The sequence below is a fragment of the Musca vetustissima genome, unplaced genomic scaffold, assembly GCF_032173495.1.
Source record: "Musca vetustissima isolate MV318-11 ecotype Yass unplaced genomic scaffold, APGP_CSIRO_Mvet_v1 utg2661, whole genome shotgun sequence".
Lineage (NCBI taxonomy): Eukaryota > Metazoa > Arthropoda > Insecta > Diptera > Muscidae > Musca > Musca vetustissima.
Window position 1 is genome coordinate 291907 of NW_026882008.1, and position 15679 is coordinate 307585.

At 29.9% G+C, this 15679-nt stretch overlaps 2 protein-coding genes across 2 annotated transcripts in view; both read right to left on the reverse strand.

The window, feature by feature from the left end:
- Positions 1-15679, reverse strand: part of LOC133328130 (AP-1 complex subunit beta-1-like) — a 363610-nt gene that overhangs the window by 287425 nt on the left and 60506 nt on the right. The gene's annotated exons all lie outside the window — the stretch shown is intronic.
- LOC133328122 (cytokine receptor) lies at positions 23-7624 on the reverse strand. The gene is made up of 5 exons (XM_061536678.1): positions 6459-7624; positions 3366-3672; positions 2555-3296; positions 376-1560; positions 23-321 (listed from the first exon to the last, which is right to left on the reverse strand). Exons 1-5 carry the CDS (start codon positions 7622-7624, stop codon positions 23-25), a joined length of 3699 nt encoding a protein of 1232 aa, XP_061392662.1.

Genomic DNA, 15679 nt, shown 5'->3' on the forward strand with positions numbered 1-15679 from the left:
GTGATTTAATAATTTCTCTTTTTTATTGTTGCTGCTGTTGTTGACCAAATATATTCAGATCTTGTTGGGTGACATAACCTGAAATTAGGCCGCCACCCCCCGCCGCCATCTGGGAGTTGGCATTTGTGGTTTTGGAACTTTCATTTGTGAGTTGATTAGCTGAGGCGGGGTTGGTGGGTATTTCCACTTGCATCGAAGGATTTGTTAGTTGTTGTAATTTAGCCAAATCTTCCAAGGTGGTATAACCACCACCAGCCGCACCTCCTCCAACACCTCCCACAAATTGTGTTTCATTGCCATTATTCGGGTTTGTTGTTGTTGCTGTTGTTTGATTGTTGTTAAAGAATTTGTGTAAATCTTGGGCCATAACATAACCGGAAGATAAGGGTGCAGGAGCTACTGCTGCTGATGTGGGGGGTTGTAAGGCCTGTAAACTTTGCACTGAAATATAGCCACCACCACCTCCACCCCCAACATTTGTTGTCATGATATTTTGCTCATCAAATGCCTGCCATGGCTGTATTAGAGAATGTTTTATATAACCACTATCATTGTTTAGGGGAGTATGTTCCACCACCTTGGAGTGGTGTGGTGGCATAGATGATGACTCCGATTCATCGCTTGTACTTTCCACCAAAGAATCCACTGAGGATGATATGTTCTTTTCCTTATCCATTATCTCACAATTATCCGCCATATTATCATTACCCGTAGAACTGCCACCACAAAGGCCTCTTTCACCACCCGCTCCCAAATACCCCGAATCATTACCCAACGAGGCCAACAAATGATGATGTTCATTACGGAAATTATATTCATGCATGCGTCCAGCACTTAGCCACTCGGCTTCTTTACTTGCCAAATCCAAAGATTTTTCCACATGTGTAGCAGGAACTCCAGCCGCCGACGTAAATCCCCCACCTGTATTCTCTTTGGTGAAATAACTTTCCAGTCCAGCTGGTAAAGTACACTGAATATTAGCCATTTTATTGTATTTCTTACGGGCCATATACAAAGCGGCCATAACACCCAATGACATGGCAATCACCACCAATGCTATGGTGGTAATTTTACTCAATGCACTTGCCGAACATGAATTTGTTTCCAATATCTGCCAGGGTGATTTATACAAATGATACACGGATCTATTAAAATAACGTTGAATTTCAAAGGCCGCCCTTGTACCATCAGCTATGGCCGCACCACAAGATAAATCTTCATTATCATTGCTAAAGATATCGTTGATATCATTGCTATAACTTTCCGCGAATTCCAAAAGAATACCGGAGGGCACCTCATGTGTCAAGAGGGCAGCATTCACCGCTCGTACCTCAACCACGGTTTTATATTCGGCACCAATACATTCGGGTTCTTGAAATGCGCACGATGTCTCCCCACCACCCATTATGATACTTTTTTTACGTCGTATCACATCATTGTTACGCTTCTGGGTAACCATAACTTCGTAGAATTCCAAACGGCCATTGGGTTTCAAGGGTTTACTCCACTGGATAATGCTGGAATTTTTTGCTGTTGCTGCCTGGCCGGGTGGTGTGGGGGCTGTGGAAAAGAAAATGAAAAAAAATTAATTTTTTAGGAAAAAAAATAAATTTAAAAAATTAAAAAAATATTTTTTTATACAAATTATTTAAAAAAATATTTATAATAAATGTATTAACAAATTTATTTATAATAAAAAATAATATTTTTTTTATAAAAAACTAATTCTATAATTTTTTTTTACAAAAAAATATTTTTTTTTTATAAAAAAAAATAATTTTTTAATTTTTTTATAAATATCTTCAATCCAGCCTGGCTGGATTAAGGTTTCCATAGGAAATCTTCAATTCAGCCTGGCTGAATTAAGGTTACCATAGGAAATCTTCAATTCAGCCTGGCTAAATTAAGGTTACCATAGGAAATCTTCAATTCAGCCTGGCTGAATTAAGGTTACCATAGGAAATGTTTAATTCAGCCTGGCTGAATTATGATTTCTATAGGAATCTTCAATTCAGCCTGGCTGAATTAAGGTTTCCATAGGAAATCTTCAATTCATTAAGGAAATTTTCAATTTTTAATTTTTTACAATATTTTTTTTATAAAAAAATTACTTAAAAATAATATTTCTTATAAAAAATAATATTAAAAAAAATTATTTAAAATATTTAAAAATAATATGTTTTATAAAAAATAATATTTTTTATGAAAAATATTTTTTAACAAAAAAATTAAAAATATTTAAAATTGATATTTTCTATAAAAAAAAATAATATATTTTTTATCAAAAATATATAATTAGCCTTTTTTTTTATAAAAAAAATAAAAATAATATTCTTTATAAAAAATTATTTACAAAAAAAATTAATAAAATTATTATTTACAAAAAATTATTTTTTAATTTTATAAACCAATATTTAAAAATATTATTTAAATAAAAAATATTTTTTTTTTGTAAAATTTTTAAAAATAATTTTTTTTAATAAATTTATTAAAAAAAAAATTGAAAAAAAAAATCCCAAAATAATTTTCATTCATAAATCCCCCTTCAACTCACCTCCAATGGCCGTTGTAAAATGTACATCATTACTGGTATCGGATATTTCCACGGTTTGTGCCAACACATACACCTTATACGAGGTAAATGTTTCCAAATCCGTCAATGGATACTCCAAAGTACTGCCATTCACCTCAAAACGATCATTATTCAACATAATTATATATTTTCGTATATGGCCATTTTTATGGCTCGGTTCCATCCATTTAATCCATGCACTATCCTTGGTAACATTATAAACTTTAAGGTGTCTGGGTGGTGATGGTGCACCCTCAAGGGTACGCATCAATTGTGGATCACTGGGTTTACCCACTTTATTACGTGAAAACATATACATCGATACTTTGTACATTGTGAAGGGTTTCAAATCCTCAATATTATAGACTTTATCCTTCTTTGCCAATGTCACCGTGTGGGGGTGATCTAAACATGTGGCATTGTCGGCGGGTACATTATCGGCCACCTCACAATAGGTTAAATTAAAACCTAATAATATCGATGTACAAACACGTTCAACACTCCATTGTACCTTAATACTATTACTCATTGAGGTTAGTTCAGGATCAGCTTTCACCAAATCACTATTTACATCCATGGTACAGGCTGTCCAGTGGAGGCCGGTATTGAAGGTATCATAATTGGCGGAAACTGCCAAATTCAGGGTGTGTTCCTCATGGGGATTTTGTTTTTCGGTGGTGAAATTTAATTGCGTTGCAGGGACTTCCTGGAAGTGCATTGATTCCTAGGGGGAGGGAAAAAGGAAATTATTAGTAAAAATAAATAGTTTAAAATTCTCAATATTCCTACTCACTTTACATTCATTGGGCAGTGCCCTTTTCGGGTAACACCAAAACACAGTATAGCTTTTAAGACCCACTGCCCTTGGTGGCTTGGACCAGGTCAGTGTATATGTACGATTATTGGCATGATAGACATTATTAATATCTCGTGGTGTATGATGCCGAGCATTGGTTTTATCAAAGGGATAGATAATTAGGCGACTTGTTTCCAGAGAATCTCCCATATGATTACGGCTACCAATATCAAATTCATAACGTGAGGTTTTGCGCCATGGAAATACTGCGAGATTGTGTTCCATTGTAATGGGCCTCAAATCACTGTAAAGAAATATTTATAAAGAGAAAAAATAATTGGAAATTAGAAAAAGAAAGAAAAAAAAAATAATTAAAATATATAACAAGAGATAAAAAATTAAAATTTTTTTTTTATTAAAAAAAATATTTTTATCAATATTGACTTTTTTTAAATTTTATGAATTATATTATAACTTATATATATCATGTTTTATAAAAATTAAAATTTTTTTTTTAAAATATTTTTTTTAAAAAAAAATATTTTTTAATTTTTTTAGAATAAATTATTTTTAAAGTTTTTATTACATTTTTTTTATACCAATAGTTTTAGTTTTTAACAATAATAGATATGTATGTATATTTTTTTATTTTTTTAGATTTTTTTCAAATTTAATTTTTTTTTTAAATATAAAATTTATGTATAAATTAATTTTTTTGTTTTTTTAAAAAAAAATGAAAAAATTAAATATAAAATTTAAAAAAAAAACTTTTTTAAAAATTAAAATTTTAAAATTTTGTTATACTTTTAAAGAAAAATAATAACTTATTTTCTTATAGAAAATTAGCTGAATGACTTACTTCCATATAGAAAATTTGCTGAATAGCTTAGTTTCATTTAAAAATTAAGCTGAATAGCTCATTTTCTTAAAGAAAATTATCTATTAATAAAATTATTTCTTATAAAAACTTTGCTGAATGATTTTTATGATTTATACAAATTTTCTTTTATGTTTTATACAATAAATAATAACTTATTTTCATATAGAAAATTAGCTGAATAGCTCATATTATTAAAGAAATTTAGCTGAATAACTTATTTTTTATAGAAAATTAGCTGAATGACTTACTTTCATATATAAAAGTAAGCTGAATAGCCTAGTTTCATATAAAAAAATAAGCTGAATAGCTCATTTTCTTATAGAATATTATCTATTAAAAAATTATTTCTTATAAAAACTTTGCTGAGTGGCTTATTTTCTTATAAAAAATTAGCTGAATGGTATATTTTCATACAAAAAATTAGCTGAGTAGTTTATTTTCTTATATAAAATAAGCTGTATAGCTTATTTTCATTTTGAAACTAGCTGAATATCTATTTTTGTATAAAAAAAAATTAGCTGAATAGGTAATTTTTTATGGAAGAATAGTTATTAAATATCAATTTTTTCAATTATAGGGATGAATTATTTTTCTGCTATATAAAAATTTAGCTGAATAGGGGTTCTTCTCAAAGACCATGCTTTATTTGCAGTTAATGTGGCGCTGAATTTTTGTTTTATTTATTTTTTCTTCTCCTCGGGAAATTCCCAAAACCCAGTAACAGTTCATTTTTATCGAATTTAATTGCGGTTTTTACATTTTTACAATATATATATATATATATATATATATTAAAACTGTTTTCCTTTTCTAAAATTTTTTTTAAAATTTCATTATATTTTCTTTTCATTTTCATTATATATTTTTTAATTTTACATTATATATATTTTTTTAATTTTTATGATAATTTTATTTTTTAATTTCAAAAATTATTTTTTTTTTGAAAAATATATTGAAATTGTTACAATAATTTTTTTTTCAATTTTCCAAAAAAAAAAAAAAAAATAAATAAATAATAATAAAAATATATTAATTTTTTTATCAATAATTTTTTTTTAATTTTTAAGATTTTTTTATTTTTAATTTTTACAACAAAATATATATTTTTTTAGTTTTTACAAAAAAAATATATATATATATATATATTTAAATTTTAAAGAGAGAATTTTTTTTAATTTTTAACGATAAAAAATTTTATTTAAATTTCAAAAATTAATTATATTTTTTTCAAATTTATTATTAAATTTTTTTCAAAAAAAAAGAAAAATAATAATAAAAATATATTTTGGTTTTTATCAATAATATATATATATATATTTTTTTTAATTTACAAGATTTTTTTTATTATTTTTTTATTTAAATTTTTTTACAAATATATATATATATATATATTTTCACAAAGATGTATTTATTTTTTTTTTTTTTACGATAAATATATATATATATATATATATTTTTTATTTTTTTAATTTTTTAAAAATATATTGAAATTGTTACCAATATATATATATATAACCGCAAAAATAAATACATATTTCTCAATTTTTTTAATTTTAATATATTTTTTAATTTTAACAGCAAAATATATATTTTTTAAATTTTTAAGAATTTATTTTTTTTATTATTTTTTTTTTTTATTTTTTTTTTTTTTTACAAAAATTTTTTATTTTTTTTCAAAAATTATTTATATATTTTTTTCAAATTTATTAAATTGTTAATTTATTTTTTTAATATTCAAAAAAAAATAAATATATATATATATATATATATATATTTTTAAGATTTTTTTTTATTTTTTTTAAATATATATATATGTATATATATATGTTACCAATATTTTTGTTAACCACAAAAATAAATACATATTTCTCAAAAATTTTTTTTTTAATTTTAACAGCAAAATATATATTTTTTAAATTTTTAAGAATATATATTTTTTTAATTTTTAATTTTTTTTTAATTTGTAACAACTTTTTTTTAAATTTTCAAAATATTTTTTTATTTTTAAAATTTTTTATATTAATTTTCAAAAAAGAAAATATATGAATTTGAAATTTTTCAATATTTTCAAAAAAATAAAATAAAATTATTTTTTTTAAATTGTATCAATAACTTTTTTCATAAAAAATAACATTTAAATTGCTCCAATACGTCAAATTTATTTTTCAAATAATTATTAAAAAAAAAATAAAAACAAAATCGTTACTTACATAAAATTTCCATCCCGTCGTATCGAACGTACCACATACGTAAAATTATCTCCATTATATTCAAACGTCGGCAACTCCTCCCAATACACCGTGACCATTGTCTCAGCTGAATTAATATAAAAACTACCCGGATCCATGCGTGGCGGCCTCTGTGGCCTTTTTGCAGCCGTACGAAATGGCAATACAAATTGATCACTCCATTGCGCTTTGGGATGTTTAACACGCACCCGCAACTTTAAATCATAATGCCAATAGGCATAGGGTAAATTTGTTACACGTAACTTCATTTCATTATGATCGCGATATGGTGCATCACCACGTATTGTTGTGGCATTTTCCGGTTCAATCAACACCTCCCATTGTAGACCTTTATTGCGATATTTTTCCCATTTTACCATTTGCCAGGTTAGACGTATACCATCAACGGAGATATTGTCGATGCGTATATTTTCACCCGGCCTTGAGGGTATCATTACTTCGAAGTTGTTTATGGCAAAATATTGAGTTAGGGGCCGATCGCCCTCCCTGACCAAGGCATTTTTTGATTCGATAATAAAATGATAGAATTCCTGATTGCGATCTTTCAGTGAGATATTGCACACGACCAGACTGCGATCATCGTAGTTACAATCGGGTTGGAATATGTAATTCGGCATGTCATTGTAAAAGGAGACATTGTAGGTGGTCAGTATGGGATTGGGTGGTTTGGTGAAATTACAAATCATATGATCGAAATCATAACTGCTGCAGCTGAAATTTGTCACCGCCTTTGGGGCAGTGCCCACAAACACTTTGGTCTCCATGATGGCATCAGGGCCACACTTGCAACGATATTCCGTTTGCTGTTCACTGGCATTGCGTACCATATAGACTATGCTTGAGCTATTGAGGATTAGAATATTCTCCCGCGGCAGCACCTCATTGGTACGGCCATTGACGAAATGTAAACTGCTGGAGTTTTTGCCCGGAAATGCCTTGGGATTCATGTAACAGGTGATATTAAAGGAATCCCCAATGGCGGCTTCAATGGTTACCGGCTGAGTTTCACCAGGATGGGAATAGAACATACGATATTCCCTTTTACCAGCGCGACACAATGCCAACGATGATAACACGAACATTAGCCACACAATGATATTTCTTCTGCTATTGATCAGATTAGTCATGGTTTGTTTTTGTTTTGCTCACTTCACATAAAAAAATGTTTTGTTTTTTAGATTTTCTTTTTTTCAAAAAAAAAATTACATCTATCCTTTAGCCCTTTACCATCAGCACTTGGTTTGGTAATGTCCAACCCAAAAACCAGTTCACATACACCACTCTGGTGTGTAATTTCGAATTGTTATTCCTAGAAATCCGTTTAATTTTAGTGTGTGTTTTTCTTGGAATTTGAATTTTCTTCACTTGATAATTTTGCAAATTTCACCCGCAAAACCTTAACGATTTTTCATTTTCTTGTTGAAATTTGATTCGGCATGCATTATTCTGTACATTTTATCAGGATTTCATTAAACTTTTTACAGATTTCCCCAATTTATTGGGCACTTAAATTTTCAAAATTCTTGGAAATTTGTTTTGCTTTGTGTAGTTTATTTGTTGTTGTTGTTGGCTGGCTGTTGGTGTGTGTTGTTGTTGCTGTATGGCGTGTGTTTAGTCGTTGTTTTATCCGTACTCTGTGTGTTGACCGTCACACTCTCTCGATGTCAATGTTTGGTTTGCAGCAGCATGACAGGTACTGTGCACACAAAAACAAATGTGAATGAGAGTGAATGGCATTCACGGGTAAATGTTGACATATGTACAATGCTTCTTTTGAGGGATAGCCAGTCACTTTGAATTGATAGCTTTCAGACGTAGTGATTTAGGGATGCATAGATTGATTTCTTTCAACATTTTATTATAAAAAAATAAACAAATACAAATAGTTTTTATCACCAGTACAACATGATGTCGTAAATAATAAGGTCATGGACCAATAATAAGGTCGTCCGATAAGGCCATATGATTTCATCCGAGCTGTCAAATTGCTTTCAATTTTGACTTAATCGTATGAAAACATAAGCATCAAATTAGACAACTTGGGAGATTTTTAACCAAATTTACCGATAATATTCGTCTCTTACACGGTCTGTTAATATTTCTCATGGTTGGCAACATTGCATGTCGAATTCATGGCACAATAAAAATAATAGGTATTTGCTATTAGCGCAGCTGATGACTTGATTAACTGTCAAAGTGTGTAATTTCTACATGTATTCGATGTGCAATGTTGCCAACCATGTGTAATATTATAAGTAAAAATTTGACAGATGGTCGAAACAAATAACAAAGGTTTTTGTTTTGATACATCACCTTATCATTGCATCATGGTAGAAACCAAGGCCTATATAATATAATAGATCATCCAGTAAGGCCAGCTGATATCTAAGTTATTTTTTTTTTTTGTCAAAAACGTGGTACAATAAACATGTAGCCCATTTATCGCACCTAATGACTCGATTAATTGTCAAATTCTACTTGAATTCGATGTGTAATGTTGCCAACCATGTAAAATACTGTTACATTCAAGCCTAATGCGGCGCTATGGTTGGGCCATGCTAGCTCAGTTTGGGAACATTTGTTTATCAAATCTCCACCCTTGCCACTATCAACCCTAGGGAATGCACAAATTGAAAACAAACAACACAAAAAACCATAAACACCATACATCCATGGCAAAGGATCATGATATTAACGTTCCCCCACTATTCCCGCCCTTCCTTGACACTTTTGTCCAAATTTTAAACTGATTATTTAAAGAGCCCCAAAAGCCACACTTATCTCATTATAACATACACATAATTTCCTCTCTCACAAACAGGACTTAACACAACATATTTTCAAACATAAAAACATATAAAAATTTATTGACATAGTCATTTTCTCTTAAACGGCATTTACATTAGAACTTTTTATCGTGTTAACCTACTCTATGAGGATTTATTTGGCATGTATACAATGGAATTGACAATTGAAACCCACTGGGTTAACGAAATCCGGTTAAATGTAAACGTACTATTAACCTAACATATCAAGTTTGGGGGTATTAATACCCGCCAAATTTATCTTCGGTGAGCCAATACTCATATTACCTTTTTTACTACTAGGTCAATAATTAACACTTAAATTCTTCTGCCTAAAAGAGCTCTCATAGTAGAACAAATGGGACATTTTCATCTTCCGTCAACACAAAACCCAAAATCTAGTTGATACCAGAGGTAATCCTACAGTCACGTATGCAATATTTAACTAACTCCGGACAATACAATTGGTCTGTTGCCGTACTGCAAGATTCTACTCGATTTTACTATTTTCTTCGATATCATAAAGGAAAATTCCTTATCGTAGTAAAAAGTGGTAGATTCTTGCAGTACGAGAACAGACCAAATGTAACTTAAATATTAAACACAAATTTTTGGATTCATAAAAATTGGTCAATCCATATATCAATTCTTTAATAATAATTACTTCTTAGTTTTAATCTATAAATATTAATTTTTTTCTTTTTTTTGAGGTTACACAAAGGCTTATTGGATTCATATTTAAATGACGTACAGACGCATTCATCACCAGGCAAGGAACGGTAAGGATTTTTCTAACCTGTTACCTGGAATTTTCTTGTTTCATTTCAATATTTTTTTTTTGTTAAATTTTTCGTTTCGGCACAACTCTTCACGAATGACAGGATTAGCTTCCAAGGCCTCAAAAGTATATGTGCAACACATTGACATCAACACAAGATAATTGCCTGCAACACACCGGCAAAAACCATTAGGAAAATTGGCCTCCTGTACAGAGCTCAGTGCTCGCTTGGCCAAATAATTTGTTTCTATGTTCTCCGCACAAAAACAATTATAAAATAAAGTGGATATTATATTGCCAATATAAATTTAATATTTTTTCGTATTGAGATTATTGTGTGCGCTTCACAAGGACAGACTATGATCTTCTCTTTAATGTACTCTTCAAAAGGATTCACTATCTGATTTCCTTTTTTAACCCTTTCAGTGTCAAAAAACATTTTGGTCGGAATAAAAATCTAAAATTTTGTATTTAAGATCATATAAAGGCATAGAGTTTAGAAAAAAAATTATTTTAACCCTCGGACAGTTTTGTATGCCTTTCAGCAAAAACAAAAACATCAATTGTAACGGTACATAGGATAACCGAATCGCAAAGAAAAAGAGTAATTTTAAATATCGAATATATTCGACAAAAACACTGAAAGGGTTAACATACTCTTCACAAGGATTGCTTTTCTGATCCTCCTCGATTTTCCTTCTTCACTTCCTTATATAGGCTCGAAAAAACCCAGCCAAATCTTTTTCCATCTTTTTTCCTAAGTTTCCCACAATTTTCTTATATTTATTTAATTCCCTTTAATCAGCTGTTCTACTAAACCAGACAATAGCGACAGGGTTGTATTTGACTCACGTCAATCTTTCGGAGTCACTATTTTCAGATCAACCCTGGCCTTGGCATCACTTTTTTAATTTTGTTCATTGGTCGCCCTGCATATCCGATTCTTTTCCTTTTCGGCATTCGGAATAAAATTTTAAGTGGCCGGTCTTTCTAAATTTTTATTAATTTAAAAATGTATTTTAAGACGCGCACAACAGGTTATGATTTCTTTTAAAATTCCGTTAGGGAATGCCATATTTGCTTAGTCCTTAACAAAATTATTACTTCCAGACGAACGGGGTAAAAAATCATTTTTATAATTTTAAATATATATTTCAATTTAATATGAATTTATTTGATAACACATACATTTTGATTTGATAGGACAAGCCGTCTTGAGAAAAAAGATAAAAGATTAAAAGAATTAACTCCCTATATAATTATTGATACTCCTTTAAGTTTAGGCTACGAACTCCACTCAATCTCAAATGTGAATACATTTGAAAAAAGATGAAAAAAATGAAATTTTCAAAAAATAATTATAGTGAATATTAAACGATTTTAAAATAGCACATACTTATATGCATGTTTGGGTTTCCAACGGCGTAGAATAAGAAAAGTTTACGTATACGTAAACATCAGCTGATTGACTTTATATCACGTTAATACCAGACTAAACAGCTAGTATTGGGTACCTCGTTTAAGAAATTAAGTCGATAAACCCACCTGTATACGCCATGACATTTGACATTTGAGTTCAATTTCGTAAATCTAGACCATGGCACAATGAATAGGTAGTCCATTTAGCGCAGCTGATGTCTTAATTAACTGTCAAAGTGGGTAGTTTCTGCTTGAATTCGATGTGCAGTGTTGCCAACCATTTGAAATATATGGAAAATTTTGACAGATAATCGAGACAACAACAAAGGTTTTTGTTTTGATACATCACCTTATTATTGCATCATGATCTAGACGTAAGTTTATAATTTGACATTTAACAATGCCAAGCTCGTATCTTATAATAGGTCACATGATGGGAATTTAATTATTAGATTATATAAAAAATCCTTATTTACGTCTGGTATTAACGATAACTTATACTGAAAATACTAGCATGTACACGTAAACAAATATCAGCTGATTGACTTTATATCATGTTAATACCAGACAAAACAGCTGGGATTTAGTACATCGCTTTAAAAATCACATCTATTTAGAAGGCATAGTCTAAACGTGCCTGGATACACTATTAAACGGCATATACATTAAAACTTTTTACCGGGTTAACCTACTTTATGAGGATTTATTTGACATATATGCAAAGGAATTGACAATTGAAACCCATTGGGTTAACGAAATCCGGTTAAATGTAAACGTACTATTAAATGTATTTTCAATAAAAAGGGGGCCCAAACTTAACATTCATTCCTGTTCAATATTACACCACCGCAATCAACCAATCTTTGCCAATATTAATGGCCATCGATTTATTTTCCCTTTTATCTTGAAACCATATCAAGTAAAATGTTCGCTGGTCAGGTTAGCAGTACCTAACGAGAAAACGTAACCAATACCAGTCATTTTTCAATTCTAAAGCGCAATGGACGTCACGCAGAAATATGAAAATTCCGTATATATAAAATCAATAAAAATATATTTATGGATATTTTCGATTTTTGGTCAAACGTTGCCACCAATTTTAATCGATAAGAAGCAAAGGAATATTTGGTTATTTTCCTTGGCATTTGGTATATATTTAATATATAGCATATTTTTGGCAATACTGGCATTGTATACCTCTCATGTCCATCATCAAATCATAATAAATGCCTCGAGTCGTTATGATTTGGATGTTATCACAAAAATCCTAAGTTATGTCCAGAATTTTCTATTGGTTGGCGTGCAGCTTTTTATGGAGGTGAAAACTTTATTTAATGGCAAGACGTTAAGGGAGCTACTGGAACAATTAGCCGAATTGGAGCATGCCATGGCAGAGCAGTGTGAAACATCGGCATTTAATAAAGCCTCGCTGAAATGGAAGCTGTTGAAAATTTCTGGTTTAAGTTTTATGACTTTGGTGGCAATTCTCTTATATTTGGGTAGATTTCTAACCAACGATGAACTGGATATAACATTTAGTGTGGGCATTTTATTTTTTATGGCTGCCATGGAAATGAAATGTATTGAATATTCGCTGTATCTACAAATGGTTTATGAATTTTTAGATTCATTGTGGTGTAATTTGAGTACGATAATACAACAGCTTGAACATCAGCCGGATAATTTTGAGCTAATAAAACAGTTGTTGAAAAATCAGCTGATTTTAAATCGCATTTTGGCATTTGTAAATCGTTTGGGTGAATATTTTGCCTGGCCTTTGTTAATGGTGTTTTTCTATAACGGCGAAGCTGTTTTGAATATTTTCAATTCGGCCTATGTTAAACATTTACAACAAAATCAAGATGAATATGTTCATTGTGAGTGTGTAAACTTATTTGGAGCTATATAATAATTTAATAATTCTCTTTTTCCTTTTACAGTTCGCATACTTTACATAGTGATAATGTTGACAAGTCTCTTCATTGTCAGTGCTCTCTCTCAAAGATGTATAAGGAAGGTAAAGAAGGATTTTTTTGTTTTGTAATCCGAAGACAATTAAATTATCGTCATGTGAATGTGTTATAAGAAGAAATTATAAACGTACGTTTAGATTTATGAAATCCCCTAGATCTCAAATCAGTAATTTAATAGTGTTTACAGGCACGTTTAGACTATGTCTTCTGAATAGATTCGGTTTTTAAAGCGCGTTTCTAAATCCTAGCTGTTTAGTCTGGTATAAACATGATATAAAGTCAATCAGCTGATATTTATTCACGTGTACATTCAATTTTCTAATCCTATACCATGGCACAATGAATAGGTAGTCCATTTAGCGCAGCTGATGTCTTGATTAACTGTCAAAGTGGATAATTTCTAGTTGAATTCGATTTGCAGTGTTGCCAACCATTTGAAATATTATATGGAAAAATTTGACAGATAATCGAGACAAAAACAAAGGTTTTTGTTGGCATACATCACCTTATTATTGCATCATGTCCTATACCATTTGAAACCGAAAAAAAGCATATAAACATGTGCTGTTTTAAAATCGTTAATATATTCATTATAATTTTAAATAAATTAAAATTCGTACAGCTGCTGTCAAATGTCAAATGATCTCCGTTAGATCTCCACTGGATCTCAAATCGTAATTCAATAGTGTTAACAGGCTCATTTAGACTATGCCTTCATAATAGATCCGAGTTTTAAAGCGAGTTGATAAATCCCAGCTGTTTTGTCTGGTATTAAAATCATATATAGTCAATCAGCTGATATTTGTTTACGTGTACATACTAATTCCAAGTTTTTGACCAATATTTTCAGAATTATTAATCGTTAATTAAAATATCTCAGAGATTTATACGCATGGTAAATAAAAATTTTGTGATATAGTGTAAACAATTAAATTCTCATCATGTGAATCTATTATAAGATAAAAGTTTACCATTGCTAAATGTCAAAGTATAAACGCACGTTTAGATTTACGAAATCCAATCGAACTCAAATATCAGATCCATGGCACAATGAATAGATTGTCCATTTAGCCCAGCTGATGTCTTGCTTAACTGTCAAAGTGGGTAATTTCTACTTGAATTCGATGTGCAGTGTTGCCAACCATTTAAAATATTATATGGAAAATTTTGACAGATAATCGAGACAAAAACAAAGGTTGTTGTTGTGATACATCACCTTATTATTGCATCATGGTCGGGTCCATAGCGTATACAGTTGGGTTTATCGACTCGATTTCTAAAGCGAGGTACTAAATCCTAGTTGTTTAGTCTGGTATTAATATGATATAAAGTCAATCAGCTGATTTGATTTGTTTACGTATACATACACTTTTCTAATTCTACGCCATTGGAAACCAAAAAAATACATATAAATATGTTTTTTGTTGTTATGTTTTTTTTTTAATTTAAAATTTGTTCAGCTACTATCAAATTATAAACGTACGTTTAGATTTATGAAATTCACTCGATCGTAAATTAGTAATTCAATAGTGTATACCGTCGCGTTTAGACTATGCTTTTTGAATTGAGCCAATTTCTAAAGCGAGATGCTAAATCCCAGTTGTTTAGTCTGGTATCAACATATAAATATAATGTCAATCAGCTGATATTTGTTTACATATACATACAATTTTATAATTATACGTCGTTGAGAACCGAAAAATAAATATAAACATGTGCTTTTTAAAAATGTATTTTTTTAATTTAAAATTTGTTCAGCTGCTGTCAAATATCAAATTATAAGTGTACGTTTAGATTTACGAAAAAAATTGGATCTCAAATTGTAATTCAATAGTGTATACGGGCATGTTTAGACGATGATTTTTGAATTGATCTAATTTTTAAAGCGAGGTACCAAATCCTAACTGTTTAGACTAGTATTAAAAATGATATAAAGTCAATCAGCTGATATTTGTTTACTTATACATACACATTTCTAATGTCACGTTGTTGGCCAGTATTTGCAAAATTTTAATAGGAATTAATTTTCATAATACGAAAAAATTATGTAGACACGTTCGGTTTAAAATAGTTTCATATGCACTATTTGTTTTTCATTATACAACTATTTTTAATTTTAAAGTTAACAAATGGCACACATACAGCGTTGCCATCAAGATCTATTAATAAGGTCACCCAACTAGCGAAAGTCAGCTGTTTTTTCTCAAG